We start from the raw sequence: 21,248 nt of genomic DNA on the forward strand, positions 1-21,248 counted from the left end.
TTTTAACCCATGACCGGACCGAAAGCGCTACCTGGCCGGGAAGGCTGAGCTGGTGAGCTGCCCTGGTCTTCCATCGGCATGGTCGAGAGTCGTCACGTAATATTCCTTGCGTTCCTTTGGGTGTTTGTCAGGTTTACAATAAAAATGGACAATTATCCATTTATAGAAAGGAAGAGAGGAGACGTCTCTTTGTCGTATTTGTTTGCGAGGAGAGTCGGAGGAAGGCTGCGCACATCTCTCCCAGCTGTCCTAAAGCAGCCCCTCCCTATGCCCTCTCTTTTTATCTGCTAGGCTACATGAAGGTGAGGCCACGAAGCGGAACTTTGGGATCTCAGCAAACTGGCCACACCTGAGCTTTCACTCCAAAGTGCGTGATGTTGACATTTTCATCACATCCTCAGCAAGTGCCTAAGCCTGATGATCACTTTTGATACGTCAAGTCAGCATATCTTGAGAAATGCAGAAGGGTCGCCTCGGTTGGTTTCCTCTGATCGTCAACTGTCGGCTCCTTGGAGCCATGTAGAGTTGAGCATGTTTCGCATAGTAATAGAAATGCAGAATTAAACATAATAAATCACGTTGAGGGCGGCCCGGTAGTCCAGTGGTTAGCACGTCGGCTTCACAGTGCAGAGGTACCGGGTTCGATTCCAGCTCCGGCCTCCCTGTGTGGAGTTTGCATGTTCTCCCCGGGCCTGCGTGGGTTTTCTCCGGGTGCTCCGGTTTCCTCCCACATTCCTGGGCGGGCTGATTGAACACTCTAAATTGTCCCTAGGTGTGAGTGTGAGCGTGGTTGGTTGTTCGTCTATGTGTGCCCTGCGATTGGCTGGCAACCGATTCAGGGTGTCCCCCGCCTACTGCCCGGAGACGGCTGGGATGGGCTCCAGCACCCCCCGCGACCCTAGTGAGGATCAAGCGGTACGGAAGATGAATGAATGAATGTTTATATAACACAAAATACATCATTACAAAAATTGTAAAATGCGTAACTTAAGGCCTTTTTAATTTGGAGCACACAAGGGTTAAAATTGAATGAATCTCCAAGGCGCGCCTTATACTCTATCGCTGTTGTCACCAAGCTGCTGGATGATTTTGTCTTTGTTAGCCTGGCTTGCATTTTGAGTGTTTGAAAAAAAAAAAAGAATGTTTTTATAACACAAAATACATCATTACAAAAATTGTAAAATGCGTAACTTAAGGCCTTTTTAATTTTTAGCACACAAGGGTTAAAATTGAATGAATCTCCAAGGCACACCTTATACTCTATCGCTGTTGTCGCCAAGCTGCTGGATGATTTTGTCTTTGTCAGCCTGGCTGGAGAGAAGGTTGTGAAGTTAGACCTCCAAGGCCGCGACCAGCGTTTCTCTCTCCTGCCTCCAGTTCACCATCATTTGCTCTTTGGAGCGCGAGCTCTGTCTCCTGGACAAAGGTCGAGCAAAACAAAATTTTTTTGGGAGGTGGAGGGCGGGTAAGACAATGCAGACAAAATTCAGCAACGTTGACAACGTCCATTAAGCGGCATTTCAAATTACAGCAGAAGGAAATTACCAGTTGGTGACAGTGATGCAACATTCAGGGGGGGGGGGGGGGGAACAACACCCAAAGGAATGCAAGGAATACTACGTGACGACTCTCGGCCATGCCGATGGAAGACCAGGGCAGCTCACCAGCTCAGCCTTCCCGGCCAGGTGGCGCTTTCGGTCCGGTCATGGGTTAAAAGCTCTTCTCCCGTCACCGCGTCGCATGTCTGACAAGGGGCGGAGACATGCGACAATTGGCACGGAGAAGCTTGGCATGGTTCAAAGGCAGTCCAGGTGACGTCCGAAGGACAGACGCTCTCATCTAAAGGCTCTACTCGGCCACGTGGAGAGTTTTGTTGAAGAAAAAGACGGGAGCAGCAAACATCTGCCGTCGGTCTTTTGCAGCACAAGGTAAGCTGACGCTTGCGACTCCACCGTGATGTTGATCAAGAAACATCAAGAGCGGGTCGCGATCTGATTTTTACTGAACCCGGCCAGACTTTTCCACAATTCTAGGCACTCACACTTGGAAGGTTGCAATGCAGACAGGTCAAGAACACTGTCTTCGCATCTTCTTCACTTTGTCCACCTCTGAGCAAAAACACGACGGCGTCGAGTGCTGTCACCTCATTATTTTTGCGAATCAAGTTTGCACAAGTTGCGACTTGACCCTGCGGCTTAAAAAGGTGCGGCTATTGACAGATTTTCCCTGATCCTGAATATCGAACGAAAATTAATATTTGCGGTGACAAATATTAATTTTCATTCAAAGGACTTTCAACATTGGACCGCACCCATTGCCAGTCAAATTATGGAAATAGCTCCAATTCTCAACTCAACTCTGGTGTATTTCTCAAGCACTGAAAAACAACCACTGCTGTATACAAAGTGCTGTACATGGAGCAAATATCGTATATCAAGTCTAAGGGATGCCAGAGGAGGAGTTATGTGCTCCCTTTTACGAGTACCAGTCACGAGGCGGGCAGCAGCATTCTGGTCCAACTGGAGACCCTTAATGGAGGATCGGCTGACTCCAAAATCAAGTGCGTTCCAGTAATTCAGCCGAGATGTAACGAAGGCATGAATGACTGTTTCAAAGTGCTTTTGAGAAAGGAGAGGCTTTATTTTAGCCAGCTGCTTAAAATGAAAGAAGCTGGATTGAACAATGGCACCAATTTACCAGTCCAATGTCAAATCATGGTGCAGTTTAAGACCCAAGGTGGAGACTGTTGCCATAAGATAAGGAACCGTGGGACCCAGGTCCGCAGGGTGGGATGTACAAGGGCCACTGGGACCAAACACCATCACTTCCGTATTATTTTCATTGAAATTCAAGAAATTTAGTGGTATGCAGGTCTTGATTTCCTTTCAGCAGAATAAAAGTGGCCTCAATGAGAAAACTCAGCGGGACATAGATCTGACAGTCATCCGCATAGCAGTGGAACTTCAGATGGAGCAGATACAGTGAGAACAGCAGAAGCCCTAGGATTGAGCCTTGTGGAACACCACAGGACAGTGGGGAAGTTTGTGAGCTCAATAAGAGTGACAGACATATCGTGTCCAGCAAGTGCTCCAGAAGATCAGATTGGACTGGATTTTTCATTTGTTGGAATCTGATGTGTCGTTTTCATAGCACTGTCCATCCTGTCGCGTACTCACCTTGATGAGCTTCATGGTACAGTCGCAGCGTCTTTTATTGAATTGACCTATATCAGGACACTCTTCCAAACCCTCCGTTGGAAAAACACCAACTTGACGAATATATTTGTTGGTGGCAGCAAAAGTTTGGATGACCAGAAGAAACTCCCACGTCATTTTTGCAGGGGGGTGTCTTTCATTCCAAGATGGCCGCCAACATTCCGGGCATCATTTCCATGGTCTTCTTCTACGCACTGGTCCTCGGCATCGGGATCTGGGCGTCAGTCAGGTCCAGGAGGTTGAAGCGCAAGCAGATGAGCGGCATTCTGGAGATGTCGTTGCTTGCAAACCGTAACATCAGCCTGCTGGTGGGGGTCTTCACCATGACAGGTGAGCACCTTTCCAAGCAACTTTCCATCTTCTAATTTTTTTTTGTGTGTGTGTGTGGTGCGGGGTGGGGGTGAGGTTCCCCCACCGAATCAGCGTGCTTGTTGTTCTTCTTTCCCGGAGCCACGTGGGTCGGAGGCGGCATAATCGTGGGTATCGCCGAGATGGTGTACACACCCTCCATGGGCGTGGCCTGGGCTGCCACTCTCATGCTGGGATACAGCACATCCTTTATTATTGGTAAATATATATACACACACACACACACACATTATATCTATACATATATTAAAAGGGAAAGCTAAAACTTTTCAGTCAGACCTTTTCAGACTTCTCAGATAGACACTGACTCCATTTATTTTGTCAACCGGCTGCATTGAATAGAAACACCTTTGCGGATAGATTTTTGGAGTAGATGTCGAGTCAACTTAAACATGTACCTGATCCAGATGATTTTATTTCGTGCAGCTCCTTGGCAAAATAAAATGGAATGAATTCAGCAGAACTTTTACTTCAGCACAGCGGTTGTGAAAGGGCCACGCGAGAGGATAATGTGTGTGAAAGAAACGTGTGATATTTCCCGACGGCCGATTGCCAAGATGATGTTGGCTCTCCAACAGGCGGGCTGGTGTTTGCTGGGCCGATGCGCGCCACCAAATGTGTCACCATGATGGATCCCTTCCAGCGCAAGTACGGCAAAGGCCTGACGGCCGTCTTCAGCTCCATCTCGATCTTCCTCGACGTCTTCTGGGTGCCCGGCACCCTCATTGGCCTGGGTGATGCGCACGCAACGCATGCACTCGCACAAGTTTGCATCGTGCCACGCAGACACATTAACACACACGTTCCTTCTCACATACACCCACCGAAAAACGTACACACTGGCACACACACCAAGCGCACGTGCAGCGTGTCCCCGTTGTGACATCGTGCGTGGTGTGTGTGTGTGCTTTCTTTCAGGCATGACCATGAGCGTGGTCCTGGACATGTCGTTCAGCGTGTGCATCTGGATCTCGGCTTGCGTGGCCATCACGTACACGCTGTTGGGCGGCCTCTACTCGGTGGCCTACACCGACGTCGTCCAGCTGCTCCTCATCTTCTTCAGCCTGGTCACAAACACCCCGTCACCCCCCTCACTCACTCACAGACTGACCACTCATTCACTCATTGCGTGTGCGTGTATGCATGTTTGTACAGTGGCTGTGCGTTCCGTTCGCGTTGTCCAATCCTCTCGTGACGCCCATCGGTTCCACGATGATGAACAACACGCTGCACGCGCCCTGGGTCGGCGACTGGAACGTCAGCAACATATGGATCCTCGTGGATAGCTTCTTCCTGTGGGTGAGGGAGTTGAGGCACTCGCACAGGGACAAACACACATGCACACAATCTCACACACGTGTGTGTGTGTGTGTGTGTGTGTGTGTATGTTTGTGTGGTGGTGGTGGTGGTGGGGGGGGGCTGTTTTCTCAGACTTTGGGCAATCTGGGATATCAGCCCTTCCACCAGAGGACGCTGTCCATGTCGTCCCCGTCCACCGCCAAGCGCGTTTGCTTCATCTCCGCCGCCGTCTTCATGGTGTTCTGCATCCCGCCGATGCTGCTGGGGGCCGTGGGGGCATCCACGGGTGAGAGCGCCTTGAAAAATTCGGATGCATACACGGGCCGTGGCGACGAGACACATATCAGTTCTACTGTTTGTCCGTATAAAGTTGGGAAGGTCTGTATGTGTCACTTCATATGTTTGTGTAAAAGGGGCAAAGGTTAGTGTCAAAGGGGTGTGTTGTGTGTCAGTCTTATTTAGCCCTCGTAGTGCGCCGCTTGCGATAAATGTAAAATGATGTCTTTGAATCAAAGGCAAAGGCATTCAGAAAAACACGAGAGAGCTGAAACTTATGGAGGGGTTCTGAAATGGCCTAGATTTCATGACATCACCGGCTGATAATTCTCAGGCATTGCAGCAATAATAAAAAACATTTTGATACTTTAACCTTCACAATTTACATATTTTGCGCCATAGAGACCCATTATAATTCAGATTTTTTAATTCATCGTAAACCTAATGTGTATACATCCATTTCACGCGATTTTTACGTCAATCGCTTTGTTTTTGCTTGGACAGATGTAAGCATGCCACATTGTTGGGTTGAGGTCATTCCAATTTTGCAACTTTACATGAACACGTCCGGTCGGGATTGTTAGTAGGGCTTGTTTGGGACCTCCAGACACAAGTTTTTTCTTTTGCAAAAAATAAAGAATAAAAAATCCCAAAGAACTAATAAAAACTATAGATGTATGGATAGCTTAGATGCCTTTGAACATTTTGAGTGTTTGAAAAAAAAAAAAAAGAATGTTTTTATAACACAAAATACATCATTACAAAAATTGTAAAATGCGTAACTTAAGGCCTTTTTAATTTGGAGCACACAAGGGTTAGTGACTATGTAAACAGGGCTGTGGATGTTTTTTTTTGTCTCCATATGCTGACTGGTGACCAGTTTAGGGTGTAGTCCGCCTTTCACCCGTAGTCAGCCGGGATAGGCTCTCCTGTTCAGGATAAGCGCTGTTGAAACGGATGGATGGACCGTTGAAGTTGAAAGTGAGTTTTGTCTTCAGACTGGAACGCGACATCATACGGTTCTCCGTCCCCTTACGAACGTGACGAGGCGGCGCTGGTTCTTCCCCTGGTGCTGCAGACCCTGACGCCGTCCTACGTCTCCATCATGGGCATCGGCTGCGTCGCCGCCGCCGTCATGTCGTCGGCCGACTCCGCCCTGCTGTCTGCCGCCTCCATCTTCACCGCCAACCTCTACAACAGCATCCTAAGGCCGCAGGTGCGAAAGCCGCAAAAGTCAGCGTGAAAGGGCTTTGAGGCGGTGTTTTGAAACACTTCTGACACTCAATCGGTGTGAGTGTCAATTTTAATAGGATCGTTGGAGATAGGCAGTCAGAAATAACGACAACACACTTCTGGCTACCAACAATAGGCACTTTATTGGTCCCACACAGAAATGATAACACAGTTCAAACAAGTTGTATGAAGCTAAAGAACTCTTACCGTATGCCATTAGGGTGGAGAGCCAACACCCTCAGCAGAGTGAGCTTCAATACGAGCTGGGCGTCCGTACGCTACCCGCAGCAGACTCCGCTAAAGGAGCATCGCTCCCCTCCTTTTATCCTCTAAAGTGTGTGCATCGGGAGGGGTGAGTGGCCATTCTCACCTCCCCCTACGCCACACTGTTTGTTGTGTAACCAAGTGGCATTCCACGAGAACATCTTGCCTTGTTCCCTCTTTTGCAAACAAGTTTCGACAATTCAGGAACATAGCAAAGCAAACTATGAAGTCGCTTAGGCATGCAAGTTATGCAGCTAGTTCAAGAGTTTATCTCACTTGCAATCATTTAAAAGCATTCCAAAGCGAGTTCAAGAGTTTATTTCTGAGAAGATATACATTGATTAAAGAAGACATCACAAAATATCTTAATATACCAGGCGGAATGAATGCTGATCACATGTGTGGGAAAGGGAAATACTGATCCTGGAAACTAAAATACTGAAGTGGAAACGGTGAATTTGTGGTCTGGCAGGCGTCGGAGCGTGAGCTGCAGTTGGCCATCCGGGCGACGGTGGTGGTGGTGGGCGTGGTCGGGACGGCGCTGACCCGCCTGAAGGCCAGCGTGATCCTCTTCTGGATCGCGGGGTCCGAGATTGCCTACAACGTGATTTTCCCGCAGCTGCTCTGTGCCGTCTTCTTTCCCGGCACCAACACGTACGGCGCCATCCTGGGCGGCGTGGCGGGCTTGGCCGTCCGCGTGTTGAGCGGTGAGCCCCTGCTGGGCCTGCCGCCCGTGTTGCGCTTCCCGGGCGGTATTTGGGACCACCGTGCTGGCGTCTACGTGCAGCACTTCCCCGTCAAAACCTTCGCCATGCTCTGCTCTCTGGCTTCCATCTTGTTCTTCTCCTTCCTGGCGTCCCGGATCTTCCGCCACCGCCTGCTTCCTGCTGCCTGGGACGTTTTGCACGTTTTCCAGAAGCCCACCCCCACCCCCACCCAGGACCCCGCGTGCGTGGAGAACACCCTCGACGCCACCGGGCCCATGTTGACCACTGGCTGCTGAGTCAGCAGACACTCCAAATTAAATTGACTTTATTGCCAACACACACACACACACACACACACACACACACACACACACACACACAGACACACAAAATGTATGAGCTGATTCAATACATAACGGCAATAGTGGGAACTAAGCCTCTTTCGTTTTTTATGGTTGGATTTGGTTTGGTGCTTTGAGGGCATCACGGTCGGGTGGTGTTTTGAAACACTTCTGATACCCAATTTGAATGAATATCAAGTTTTATAAAGGATCGTCGGAGATAGGCACTCAGAAATAACGACAAGACACTTCTGGCTACCAACAATAGGCACTTTATTGGTCCCACACAGAAATGATAACACAGTTCAAACAAGTTGTATGAAGCTAAAGAACTCTTACCGTATGCCATTAGGGTGGAGAGCCAACACCCTCAGCAGAGTGAGCTTCAATACGAGCTGGGCGTCCGTACGCTACCCGCAGCAGACTCTGCTAAAGGAGCATCGCTCCCCTCCTTTTATCCTCTAAAGTGTGTGCATCGGGAGAGGTGAGTGGCCATTCTCATCCCTCCCTACGCCACACTGTTTGTTGTGTAATCAAGTGGCAGTGATCTCAATCAAGTATTGACAATTCAAACAAAGCAGACTATGAAGTTGTCAAGGCAGGCTAAATAGTTTATCTCTGAAGTCGTCAAAGCAGGCTCCAGAGTCCATCTCTGGAATTGCTTAGGCAAGCAAGTCACCAAGTCATGCAATCATCTCAAAGCAGTTTTTTCACTGAGAAAAAAATACATTGATTAAAGAAAACATCACAAAATATCTTAATAAAGCAGGTGGTCTCCTTGAAAGTGACTTGGAGCGAACCACCCTCAAGGAATCAACTCGTGCAAATGACTCCCTCATCTGTCTTGGTCAGTTCTTTTCGCAAAGGGTGAAGGAAATATGCCCGGGAGTATTTGTCAAAGGAGAGGTGGCACCCAATTATTTTTTTGTGGCGCCACATATATCGACATTTGCGTTGTATGTGGCGCCACGGTCACGGACGGAGGGGCGTTTCCCTACCTTGTCCGTGTCGGCGCTCTTCCTCTTGCGGTTCGAACGCGTGATCTTGACGGTGACGGCGCTCGGGTCGCCCCGTGTTGGATTTATTATTTTTTAGTAATCATACATTCGCGTATTATTCGATTGATTCTCGCGTCGTCAATTTACGCTCGCATAGAAGAATGTTTCTGCCTGTCATGATAGTTTGATTTTGCCTGCAATGAAGAACGCTTATGCTTTCAATAAAGATATATCCTTTATTATTTACTCACATCTATAATCATTATATATTCTTCATTATATGCTCACGTTTGCTTGCTGTACTGTGTGAAAGGTTAGGGTCGCAACCACCTTTCCGAGGACGTGGTTGGGAAGAGATAACTGTTAAGACTAAACAGTGAGCAAGGGCGAACAGTGAATGGAGACATCAACACCAGCTGCAACGTGATGTTAATGTGACATTTGCACACAAGTTTCCCAATAAATGAGGAGGTGAAGGGGGAGATCGTTAGGGTTACGTGCCGAGAACTGAAACCGAACGCTTCTCCTCGTTCACTCCTGGTACCAGAATCGAGTCTCCTGTCTCCTCCTTTTGGTTATTCCTGAGTGTCAAATTGGACCAACCTGACAACACGTCCGGTCGCGATTGTTAGTAGGGCTTGGTTGGGACCTCCAGACACAATTTTGTTTTCCCTTTTGCAAAAAATAAAGAATAAAAAATCCCAAAGAAATAATAAAAACTATATATGTATGGATAGCACAGATGCCTCTGAACATTTTGAGTGTTTGAAAAAAAAAAAAAAAGAATGTTTATATAACAGGGCGGCCCGGTAGTCCAGTGGTTAGCACGTCGGCTTCACAGTGCAGAGGTACCGGGTTCGATTCCAGCTCCGGCCTCCCTGTGTGGAGTTTGCATGTTCTCCCCGGGCCTGCGTGGGTTTTCTCCGGGTGCTCCGGTTTCCTCCCACATTCCAAAAATATGCATAGCAGGCTGATTGAACACTCTAAATTGTCCCTAGGTGTGAGTGTGAGCGTGGTTGGTTGTTCGTCTATGTGTGCCCTGCGATTGGCTGGCAACCGATTCAGGGTGTCCCCCGCCTACTGCCCGGAGACGGCTGGGATGGGCTCCAGCACGCCCCGCGACCCTAGTGAGGATCAAGCGGTACTGAAGATGAATGAATGAATGTTTATATAACACAAAATACATCATTACAAAAATTGTAAAATGCGTAATTTAAGGCCTTTTTAATTTGGAGCACACAAGGGTTAAAATTGAATGAATCTCCAAGGCGCGCCTTATACTCTATCGCTGTTGTCACCAAGCTGCTGGATGATTTTGTCTTTGTTAGCCTGGCTTGCATTTTGAGTGTTTGAAAAAAAAAAGAATGTTTTTATAACACAAAATACATCATTACAAAAATTGTAAAATGCGTAACTTAAGGCCTTTTTAATTTCAACAACTCTATCGCTGTTGTCACCAAGCTGCTGGATGATTTTGTCTTTGTCAGCCTGGCTGGAGAGAAGGTTGTGAAGTTGGACCTTCAAGGCGGCGACTAGCGTGTCTCTCTCCTGCCTCCAGTTCACCATCATTTGCTCTTTGGCGCGCGAGCTCTGTCTCCTGGACAAAGGTCGAGCAAAACAAAATTTTTTTGGGAGGTGGAGGGCGGGTAAGACAATGCAGACAAAATTCAGCAACGTTGACAACGTCCAGCAAGCGGCATTTCAAATTGCAGCAGAAGGAAAATACCAGTTGGTGACAGCGATGCAACATTCAAGGTGGGGGGGGGGAACAACACCCAAAGGAATGTAAGGAATACTACGTGACGACTCTCGACCATGCCGATGGAAGACCAGGGCAGCTCACCAGCTCAGCCTTCCCGGCCAGGTGGCGCTTTCGGTCCGGTCATGGGTTAAAAGCTCTTCTCCCGTCATCGCGTCGCATGTCTGGCAAGGGGCGGAGACATGCGACAATTAGCACGGAGAAACTTGGCATGGTTCAAAGGCAGTCCAGGTGACGTCCGAAGGACAGACGCTCTCATCTAAAGGCTCTACTCGGCCACGTGGAGAGTTTTGTTGAAGAAAAAGACGGGAGCAGCAAACATCTGCCGTCGGTCTTTTGCAGCACAAGGTAAGCTGACGCTTGCGACTCCACCGTGATGTTGATCAAGAAACATCAAGAGCGGGTCGCGATCTGATTTTTACTGAACCCGGGCAGACTTTTCCACAATTCTGGGCACTCACACTTGCAAGGTTGCAATGCAGACAGGTCAAGAACACTGTCTTCGCATCTTCTTCACTTTGTCCACCTCTGAGCAAAAACAGGACGGCGTCAAGTGCTGTCACCTCATTATTTTTGCGAATCAAGTTTGCACAAGTTGCGACTTGACCCTCCGGCTTAAAAAGGTGCGGCTATTGACAGAGTTTACTTGATCCTATATATCGAATGAAAATTAACATTTGTCACCGCAAATGTTCATTCAAATGACTTTCAACATTGGACCACACCCATTGCCAGTCAAATTATGGAAATAGCTCCAATTCTCAACTCAACTCTGGCCTATTTCTCAAGCACTGAAAAACTGCTGTTATACAAAGTGCTGTACATGGAGCAAATATCGTATATCAAGTCTAAGGGATGCCAGAGGAGGAGTTATGTGCTCCCTTTTACGAGTACCAGTCACGAGGCGGGCAGCAGCATTCTGGACCAACTGGAGACGCTTCATGGAGGATCGGCTGACTCCAAAATCAAGTGCGTTCCAGTAATTCAGCCGAGATGTAACGAAGGCATGAATGACTGTTTCAAAGTGCTTTTGAGAAAGGAGAGGCTTTATTTTAGCCAGCTGCTTAAAATGAAAGAAGCTGGATTGAACAATGGCACCAATTTACCAGTCCAATGTCAAATCACGGTGCAGTTTAAGACCCAAGGTGGAGACTGTTGCCATAAGATAAGGAACCGTGGGACCCAAGTCCGCAGGGTGGGATGTAAGATAAGATAAGATATCCTTTATTCATCCCACACTGGGGAAATTCACAGCCTCCAGCAGCAAGAATGTATGTAGAAAGAAGAAAGGAGAAAGAGAAAAAAACAACAAACATCTTTCAATTAAATGCAATATGAACACAAAATGGATAAATCGCAGTACTATTTACGATTTTCCTTCACATCATTTAATTATTATTAGTATTATGATTGTTATTTTTTATTCATCAGCCTGACAGCAGTCGGTAGGAACGAGCGTCGGTATCTCTCCTTCTTGCAGCGCGGGTGCAACAGTCTCTGGCTGAAGGAGCTACCAAGTGCTGTCGGGGCGGGCTGGAGGGGGTGGGAGGGACTGGCCATCATAGCTTTTAGCTTAGTTAGCATCCTTCTGTTGCCCACCTCCTCCAGAGTGTCAAGGGAGCAACCCAGGACAGAACTGGCCTTCCTGACCAGTCGCTCCAGTCTCTTTCTGTCCCGGGCTGAGATGCTGCCTGACCAGCAGACAATGCCATAATGGATGGCCGAGGCCACCACCGAGTTATAGAACGTCTTAAGGAGTGACCCCTGAACCCCAAAAGACCTCAGTTTCCTGAGTAGGAAGAGTCGGCTCTGTCCTTTCCTAATCAGGGTGTCCATGTTTGTAGACCAGTCCAGTTTGTCGTTCAGAAGAACACCAGGGTACTTGTAGGAGGTCACCCTCTCTATGTCCATACCCTGCATGTTCATCGGTGCTGGTGAGGACTTTTTCCTGCAGAAATCCACAACCAACTCCTTAGTTTTCCGAGGGTTGATCTGGAGGAGATTCTGCTGGCACCAGTCCACAAAGTCCTTTGTCAGTCCCCTGTACTCCCGATCGTCCCCTTCTGTAATGAGGCCAACAATCGCAGAGTCATCGGAGAACTTCTGAAGGTGGCAGTTTTGAGTGACGTGTCTGAAGTCCGAGGTGTAGAACAGGAATGGTGAACAGGAATGGAGCCAGAACAGTCCCCTGCGGCGCTCCAGTGATGCAGAGAAGCCCGTCCGACTCACAGCTCTGCAATCTCACGTACTGCGGCCGATTTGTGAGGTAGTCTATGATCCATGCTGTGAGATGGTGGTCCACTCCGGCGTTCTCCAGTTTGCCTCCCAGCAAATTGGGCTGGATGGTGTTGAAGGCACTGGAGAAATCAAAGAACATGATTCTCACAGTGCTCCCAGCCTTCTCCAAGTGTGACAGCACTGAGTGGAGGAGGTAGATAATGGCGTCTTCCACGCCGATGCCAGGCTGATAGGCAAACTGCAGCGGGTCCAGTGACGGGCTCACCAGCGGTCGAAGGTGTGCGAGGATGAGTCTCTCCAGCGTCTTCATCAGGTGAGACGTCAGCGCCACAGGTCTGTAGCTGTTCAGCTCCTTAGGGTGGGGGGTCTTGGGCACTGGGACCAGGCACGAAGTTTTCCACAGCTGTGGAGCTCTGCCCAACTTCAGGCTCAGGTTGAAGATGTGCTGGACAATGTTACACAGCTGGTCAGAGTAGGTCCTGAGGAGCCGGGAACTGATCTTGTCCGTACAAGGGCCACTGGGACCAAACACCATCACTTCCATCTTCTTTTCATTGAAATTCAAGAAATTTAGTGGCATGCAGGTCTTGATTTCCTTTCAGCAGAATAAAAGTGGCCTCAATGAGAAAACTCAGCGGAACATAGATCTGACAGTCGTCCGCATAGCAGTGGAACTTCAGATGGAGCAGATACAGTGAGAACAGCAGAAGCCCCAGGATTGAGCCTTGTGGAACACCACAGGACAGTGGGGAAGTTTGTGAGCTCAATAAGAGTGACAGACATATCGTGTCCAGCAAGTGCTCCAGAAGATCAGATTGGACTGGATTTTTCATTTGTTGGAATCTGATGTTTCGTTTTCATAGCACTGTCCATCCTGTCGCGTACTCACCTTGATGAGCTTCATGGTACAGCCGCAGCGTCTTTTATTGAATTTACCTATATCAGGACACTCTTCCAAACCCTCCGTTGGAAAAACACCAACTTGACGAATATATTTTTTGGTGGCAGCAAAAGTTTGGATGACCAGAAGAAACTCCCACGCCATTTTTGCAGAGGGGTGTCTTTCATTCCAAGATGGCCGCCAACATTCCGGGCATCATTTCCATGGTCTTCTTCTACGCACTGGTCCTCGGCATCGGGATCTGGGCGTCAGTCAGGTCCAGGAGGTTGAAGCGCAAGCAGAGGAGCGGCATCCTGGAGATGTCGTTGCTTGCAAACCGTAACATCAGCCTGCTGATGGGGGTCTTCACCATGACAGGTGAGCACCTTTCCAAGCAACTTTCCATCTTGTTCTTTTTTTTGTGTGTGTGTGTGGTGCGGGGTGGGGGTGGGGTTCCCCGCGGAGTCAATGTGCTTGTTGTTCTTCTTTCCCGGAGCCACGTGGGTCGGAGGCGGCATAATCGTGGGTCTCGCCGAGATGGTGTACACACCCTCCATGGGCATGGGCTGGGCTACCGCTCTCGTGCTGGGCGACAGCACATCCTTTATTATTGGTAAATATACAGTAGATACACACACACACATGATATCTATACATATATTATTATTTGTAATAATAATGATGATTATAATTTCTATTGCACTTAGCTAATTTAATCAATATAAAAGGGCTATGCAGTGGTGCTTTGAGATAAAAGTGACTCACAACAGGCGTTGAGGTCTGAGACATCATATGAGATCTGTTTTTTTCCTTTGACACGTGAGCAAAAATTGGAGATCCAGGCATTGTACGGTGGCAGTGAACGCAACTCCTCTCAGTTCATGTGGCAGTTTGGCAGATAATATTTCCTGGTTTTTGCTGAAAACTACACATTGTCAGTTTGAAACAAACACGTAAATTAAGTGTGCGAGCTTTTTATTTCCCGACGGCCGATTGCCAAGATGATGTTGGCTCTCCAACAGGCGGGCTGGTGTTTGCTGGGCCGATGCGCGCCACCAAATGTGTCACCATGATGGATCCCTTCCAGCGCAAGTACGGCAAAGGCCTGACGGCCGTCTTCAGCTCCATCTCGATCTTCCTCGACCTCTTCTGGGTGCCCGGCACCCTCATTGGCCTGGGTGATGCGCACGCAACGCATGCACTCGCACAAGTTTGCATTGTGCCACGCAGACACATTAACACACACGTTCCTTCTCACATACACCCACCGAAAAACGTACACACTGGCACAAACACCAAGCGCACGTGCAGCGTGTCCCCGTTGTGACATCGTGCGTGGTGTGTGTGTGTGCTTTCTTTCAGGCATGACCATGAGCGTGGTCCTGGACATGTCGTTCAGCGTGTGCATCTGGATCTCGGCTTGCGTGGCCATAACGTACACGCTGTTGGGCGGCCTCTACTCGGTGGCCTACACCGACGTCATCCAGCTGCTCCTCATCTTCTTCAGCCTGGTCACAAACACCCCGTCACCCCCCTCACTCACTCACAGACTGACCACTCATTCACTCATTGCGTGTGCGTGTGTGCATGTTTGTACAGTGGCTGTGCGTTCCGTTCGCGTTGTCCAATCCTCACGTGGCGCCCATCGGTTCCACGATGATGAACAACACGCTGCACGCGCCCTGGGTCGGCGACTGGAACGTCAGCAACATATGGATCCTCGTGGATAGCTTCTTCCTGTGGGTGAGGGAGTTGAGGCACTCGCACAGGGACAAACACACACGCACACACGCACACAATCTCACACACGCGTCTCTAATGACATCCTCCTGGCAAATGACTCTGGAGACCACGTGTGTCTGGTTTTATTGGACTTAACTGCAGCATTTGATACAGTGGATCACAGTATTCTGCTGACTCGTTTGCAGCACTTGGTGGGCATTGGCGGCAGTGCTCTTAAGTGGTTTTGTGTCAGCCTTGGCTGCTCTGAGTCACGCACTGCTCCCCTGTCATGTGGTGTTCCACAGGGCTCAATTCTGGGGCCTCTGCTGTTCTGGCTGTATCTGCTCCCATTGGGTTCCATCTTAAGGAAACATGGTATTCCCTTCCACTGCTATGCAGATGACTGCCAGATCTATGTCCCACTGAGCAAGAAAGACGCCTTCTCAATAAGGCCACTCCTATCCTGTCTGAAAGAAATCAAATCCTGGGTGGCACAAAATTTCTTGAAATTCAACCAAAAGAAGACAGAGGTGATATTGTTTGATCCCAGTGGCCCTTGTACATTCCATCCTGTAGACTTGGGCCCCCTGTCTCCTTATCTGAAATCAACGGTCTCAAACTTGGGCCTTAAACTGGACAGTGATTTCAAACTCGATCGGCAAATTGGTGCCGTTGTTAAATCCAGCTTCTTTCACCTTAGACAGCTGGCCAAAATAAAACCTCTCCTCTCACATGAACACTTCGAGACAGTAATTCATGCCTTTGTCACATGCCAGCTGGATTACTGCAATGCCCTGTACTTTGGAGTCAGCCAGTCCTCCATTAAGCGCCTTCAGCTGGTCCTGAATGCCGCTGCTCGCCTCTTGACTGGTACTCGTAAGTGGGAGCATATAACTCCTACTCTGGCATCCCTTCACTGGCTCCCCATTCATTTTAGAGTTATTTTCAAGATCCTTCTCGTTGTTTTGAAATCTCTGAATAATCTCGCGCCACCTTACCTCTCTGAGCTCATCCGACCCTACACACCTGCCCGGCGCCTCAGGTCTGTGGACCAGACATTATTAGAAGTACCAAGGACTAAACTGAGGCTCAGAGGGGATCGAGCCTTTTCTGTTGCTGGTCCCTCTCTCTGGAATGACCTCCCACTGAACATTCGGCAAGCCTCCTCGCTGCCCATCTTTAAAGCCCTCCTCAAAACCCACTTGTATTCTTTGGCGTTCGACTCAGCATGACTTAGATTTGTTCTTGATTTTACTGCTTGGTGCTTTCTACCGCCTTTATTACCGATTCGTCTTACTGTTTATTGTGTATGTTAAATCGCTCCATGTACAGCACTTTGTATGCAGCGATGGCTGTTTGACAGTGCTCTATAAATACTGTTGACTTGACTTGACTTGACGCGCACACACACACATGCAATGAGTGACTAACATGCCACTTGTCAGGCCACGCAAGTACTGAAGTGTGTATGCATGTGTCTGTGTGGGGGGGGCGGCGGGGCGGGGGGTCGGCCTCTGTTCTCTCAGGCTTTGGGCAGTCTGGGATATCAGCCCTTCCACCAGAGGACGCTGTCCATGTCGTCCCCGTCCACCGCCAAGCGCGTTTGCTTCATCTCCGCCGCCGTCTTCATCGTGTTCTGCATCCCGCCGATGCTGCTGGGGGCCGTGGGGGCATCCACGGGTGAGAGCGCCTTGAAAAATTCGGATGCATAGACGGGCCGTGGCGACGAGACACATATCAGTTCTCCTGTTTGTCCGTATGAAGTTGGGAAGGTCTGTATGTGTCACTTCATATGTTTGTGTAAAAGGGGCAAAGGTTAGTGTCAAAGGGGTGTGCTGTGTGTCGGTCTTATTTAGCCCTCGTAGTGCACCGCTTGCGATAAATGTAAAATGATGTCTTTGAATCAAAGGCATAGGCATTCAGAAAAACACGAGAGACCTGAAACCTATGGAGGGGTTCTAAAATCGCCTAGATTTCATGACATCACCGGCTGATAATTCTCAGGCATTGCAGCAATAATAAAAAAACGTTTTGATACCTTAATCTTCACAATTTACATATTTTGCACCATAGAGACCCATTATAATTCAGTCCGGTCGGGATTGTTAGTAGGGCTTGGTTGGGACCTCCAGACACAATTGTTTTTCCCTTTTGCAAAAAATAAAGAATAAAAAATCCCAAAGAACTAATAAAAACTATATATGTATGGATAGCACAGATGCCTCTGAACATTTTCAGTGTTTGAAAAAAAAAATGTTTTTATAACACAAAATACATCATTACAAAAATTGTAAAATGCGTAACTTAAGTCCTTTTTAATTTGGAGAACACAAGTGTTAAAATTAAATGAATCTCCAAGGCGCGCCTTATACTCAATCGCTGTTGTCACCAAGCTGCTGGATGATTTTGTCTTTGTCAGCCTGGCTGGCATTTTGAGTGTTTGAAAAAAAAAGAATGTTTTTATAACACAAAATACATCATTACAAAAATTGTAAAATGCGTAACTTAAGGCACTTTTAATTTGGAGCACACAAGGGTTAGTGACTATGTAAACAGGGCTGTGGATGTTTTTCTTTGTCTCCATATGTGGCCTGTCACTGACTGGTGACCAGTTTAGGGTGTTGTCACGTTCTGTCCGAAGCGATAACTATCGCTTCGTGCAGAACAATGAAAATAAAGGTTGGATCCCCGGAGAACAGACAACGAAAAAATCTTGTCAACGAAAAATTGTCTTTAATGACAAAAAAAAAACAGAAAGAGCCCGACAGGGAAAAACGGTAACACAAAACGCTGGTCAAATAAGGACCAGGAAATAACAAGAAGGGTACTATAACAGAAAACGCTCGCGGAAAACAACACGACGCGAGGAGGACCTGAATTTGGCGGAAATAAGAGCAATACTAAATCTAGGAGCAAAACGCGAATAACAAGGGTAACGGCCGCAAGGCAAAAAGGCAACTGGTCAATTGACAAAAGCGAGATCGAGCGCGGGAGCAATATGGCACGGTATGGAATTCTCCGGCAGTGAGTAAACTGCCGGAGTCTCCTAATAAAGGAAGCATCATCATCCCGAGATTAACAACAGGTGTGCAGTCGGGGAAAAAGAAAACCCGCCCCCTGCAGGCAGGCACGGAACGTGACAGGTGTAGTCCGCCTTTCACCCGTAGTCAGCCGGGATAGGCTCTCCTGTTCAGGATAAGCGCAGTTGAAACGGATGGATGGACCGGTGAAGTTGAAAGTGAGTTTTGTCTTCAGACTGGAACGCGACAACATACGGTTCTCCGTCCCCTTACGAACGTGACGAGGCGGCGCTGGTTCTTCCCCTGGTGCTGCAGACCCTGACGCCCTCGTACGTGTCCATCATCGGCATCGGCTGCGTCGCCGCCGCCGTCATGTCGTCAGCCGACTCCGCCCTGCTGTCTGCCGCCTCCGTCTTCACCGCCAACCTCTACAAAAACATCCTCAGGCCGCAGGTGCGGAAGCCGCAAAAGTCAGCGTGAAAGGGCTTTGAGGCGGAATGAATGCTGATCACATGTGTGGGAAAGGGAAATACTGATACTAGAAACTAAAATACTGAAGTGGAAACGGTGAATTTGTGGTCTGGCAGGCGTCGGAGCGTGAGCTGCAGCTGGCCATCCGGGCGACGGTGGTGGTGGTGGGCGTGGTCGGGACGGCGCTGACCCGCCTGAAGGCCAGCGTGGTCATCTTCTGGATCGTGGCATCCGAGACTTCCTATAACGTGATTTTCCCGCAGCTGCTCTGTGTCGTCTTCTTTCCCGTCACCAACGCGTACGGCGCCATCCTGGGCGGCGTGGCGGGCTTCGCCGTCCGCGTGTTGAGCGGTGTGCCCCAGCTGGGCCTGCCGCCCGTGTTGCGCTTCCCGGGCGGTATTTGGGACCACCGTGCTGGCGTCTACGTGCAGCACTTCCCCGTCAAAACCTTGGCCATGCTCTGCTCTCTGGCTTCCATCTTGTTCTTCTCCTTCCTGGCGTCCCGGATCTTCCGCCACCGCCTGCTTCCTGCTGCCTGGGACGTTTTGCACGTTTTCCAGAAGCCCACCCCCACCCAGGACCCCGCGTGCGTGGAGAACAACGTCGACGCCACCGGGCCCATGTTGACCACTGGCTGCTGAGTCAGCAGACACTCCAAATTAAATTGACTTTATTGCCAACACACGCATGCACACACACACACACACACACACACACAAAATGTATGAGCTGATTCAATACATAACGGCAATAGTGGGAACTAAGCCTCTTTCGTTTTTTATGGTTGGATTTGGTTTGGTGCTTTGAGGGCATCACGGTCGGGTGGTGTTTTGAAACACTTCTGATACTCAATTTGAATGAATATCAAGTTTTATAAAGGATCGTCGGAGATAGGCACTCAGAAATAACGACAAGACACTTCTGGCTACCAACAATAGGCACTTTATTGGTCCCACACAGAAATGATAACACAGTTCAAACAAGTTGTATGAAGCTAAAGAACTCTTACCGTATGCCATTTGGGTGGAGAGCCAACACCCTCAGCAGAGTGAGCTTCAATACAAGCTGGGCGTCCGTACGCTACCCGCAGCAGACTCCGCTAAAGGAGCATCGCTCCCCTCCTTTTATCCTCTAAAGTGTGTGCATCGGGAGGGGTGAGTGGCCATTCTCACCTCCCCCTACGCCACACTGTTTGTTGTGTAATCAAGTGGCATTGATCTCAATCAAGTTTTGACAATTCAAACAAAGCAGACTATGAAGTCGTCAAGGCAGGCTAAATAGTTTATCTCTGAAGTCGTCAAAGCAGGCTCCAGAGTCCATCTCTGGAATTGCTTAGGCAAGCAAGTCACCAAGTCATGCAATCATCTCAAAGCAGTTTTTTCACTGAGAAAAAAATACATTGATTAAAGAAAACATCACAAAATATCTTAATAAAGCAGGTGGTCTCCTTGAAAGTGACTTGGAGCGAACCACCCTCAAGGAATCAACTCGTGCAAATGACTCCCTCATCTGTCTTGGTCAGTTCTTTTCGCAAAGGGTGAAGGAAATATGCCCGGGAGTATTTGTCAAAGGAGAGGTGGCACCCAATTATTTTTTTGTGGCGCCACATATATCGACATTTGCGTTGTATGTGGCGCCACGGTCACGGACGGAGGGGCGTTTCCCTACCTTGTCCGTGTCGGTGCTCTTCCTCTTGCGGTTCGAACGCGTGATCTTGACGGTGACGGCGCCCGGGTCGCCCCGTGTTGGATTTATTATTTTTTAGTAATCATACATTCGCGTATTATTCGATCGTCAATTTATGCTCACAAAGAAGAATGCTTCTGCCTGTCATGATAGTTTGATTTTGCTTGCAAAGAAGAACGCTCATGCCTTCAATAAAGATATATCCTTTATTATTTACTCACATCTATAATCATTATATATTCTTCTTTATATGCTCACATTTGCTTGCTGTACTGTGTGAAAGGTTAGGGTCGCAACCACCTTTCCGAGGACGTGGTTGCGAAGAGATAGCTGTCGAGACTAAACAGTGAGCAAGGGCGAACAGTGAATGGAGACATCAACACCAGCTGCAACGTGATGTTAATGTGACATTTGCACACAAGTTTCCCAATAAATGAGGAGGTGAAGGGGGAGATCGTTAGGGTTACGTGCCGAGAACTGAAACCGAACGCTTCTCCTCGTTCACTCCTGGTACCAGAATCGAGTCTCCTGTCTCCTCCTTTTGGTTATTCCTGAGTGTCAAATTGGACCAACCTGACAACACGTCCGGTCGGGATTGTTAGTAGGGCCTGGGTGGGACCTCCAGACACAATTTTGTTTTCCCTTGTGCAAAAAATAAAGAATAAAAAATCCTAAAGAAATAATAAAAACTATATATGTATGGATAGCACAGATGCCTCTGAACATTTTGAGTGTTTGAAAAAAAAAAAAAGAATGTTTATATAACAGGG

At 48.4% G+C, this 21,248-nt stretch overlaps 2 protein-coding genes across 15 annotated transcripts in view; one reads left to right on the forward strand and one right to left on the reverse strand.

Annotated features, from left to right (window-relative positions):
• The window catches only part of LOC127610499 (high affinity choline transporter 1-like), a 60,043-nt gene that overhangs the window by 18,509 nt on the left and 20,286 nt on the right, over positions 1–21,248 (reverse strand). The window lies entirely within an intron of this gene.
• On the forward strand, positions 1,658–20,446 carry LOC127610510 (high affinity choline transporter 1-like). Of its 13 annotated transcripts, none has more exons than XR_007964879.1 (10): positions 1,709–1,928; positions 3,341–3,545; positions 3,666–3,782; positions 4,163–4,318; positions 4,503–4,651; positions 4,740–4,883; positions 5,016–5,169; positions 6,158–6,375; positions 7,129–7,856; positions 20,232–20,446. XR_007964879.1 is itself a non-coding variant. In XM_052080728.1 (10 exons), the coding sequence occupies exons 3-10, from the start codon at positions 13,774–13,776 to the stop codon at positions 19,431–19,433; spliced, it is 1,647 nt and encodes a 548-aa protein (XP_051936688.1). In that variant the 5' UTR covers positions 1,715–1,805; positions 10,688–10,809; positions 13,753–13,773; the 3' UTR covers positions 19,434–19,467. The 13 variants fall into 13 exon arrangements, 10 of the variants coding, with proteins under 10 accessions (XP_051936696.1, XP_051936695.1, XP_051936693.1 ...); XR_007964878.1 differs by lacking the exon at positions 20,232–20,446 and adding an exon at positions 8,474–8,756; XM_052080728.1 differs by lacking the exons at positions 3,341–3,545; positions 3,666–3,782; positions 4,163–4,318; ... (4 more) ...; positions 7,129–7,856; positions 20,232–20,446 and adding exons at positions 10,688–10,809; positions 13,753–13,957; positions 14,076–14,192; ... (4 more) ...; positions 18,557–18,774; positions 18,909–19,467 and having other exon boundaries at positions 1,715–1,805.

The sequence above is a fragment of the Hippocampus zosterae genome, chromosome 11 (assembly GCF_025434085.1).
Source record: "Hippocampus zosterae strain Florida chromosome 11, ASM2543408v3, whole genome shotgun sequence".
NCBI lineage: Eukaryota > Metazoa > Chordata > Actinopteri > Syngnathiformes > Syngnathidae > Hippocampus > Hippocampus zosterae.

Excerpts from the sequence above, each read along its gene's own strand:
- LOC127610510 (XM_052080736.1), top strand. The coding sequence starts at position 3,362 with ATGGCCGCCAACATTCCGGGCATCATTTCCATGGTCTTCTTCTACGCA. Across the intron at positions 3,546-3,665 it reads GGGGGTCTTCACCATGACAG|CCACGTGGGTCGGAGGCGGC; the intron begins GTGAGCACCTTT and ends TCTTTCCCGGAG. Across the intron at positions 4,319-4,502 it reads CGGCACCCTCATTGGCCTGG|GCATGACCATGAGCGTGGTC; the intron begins GTGATGCGCACG and ends GCTTTCTTTCAG.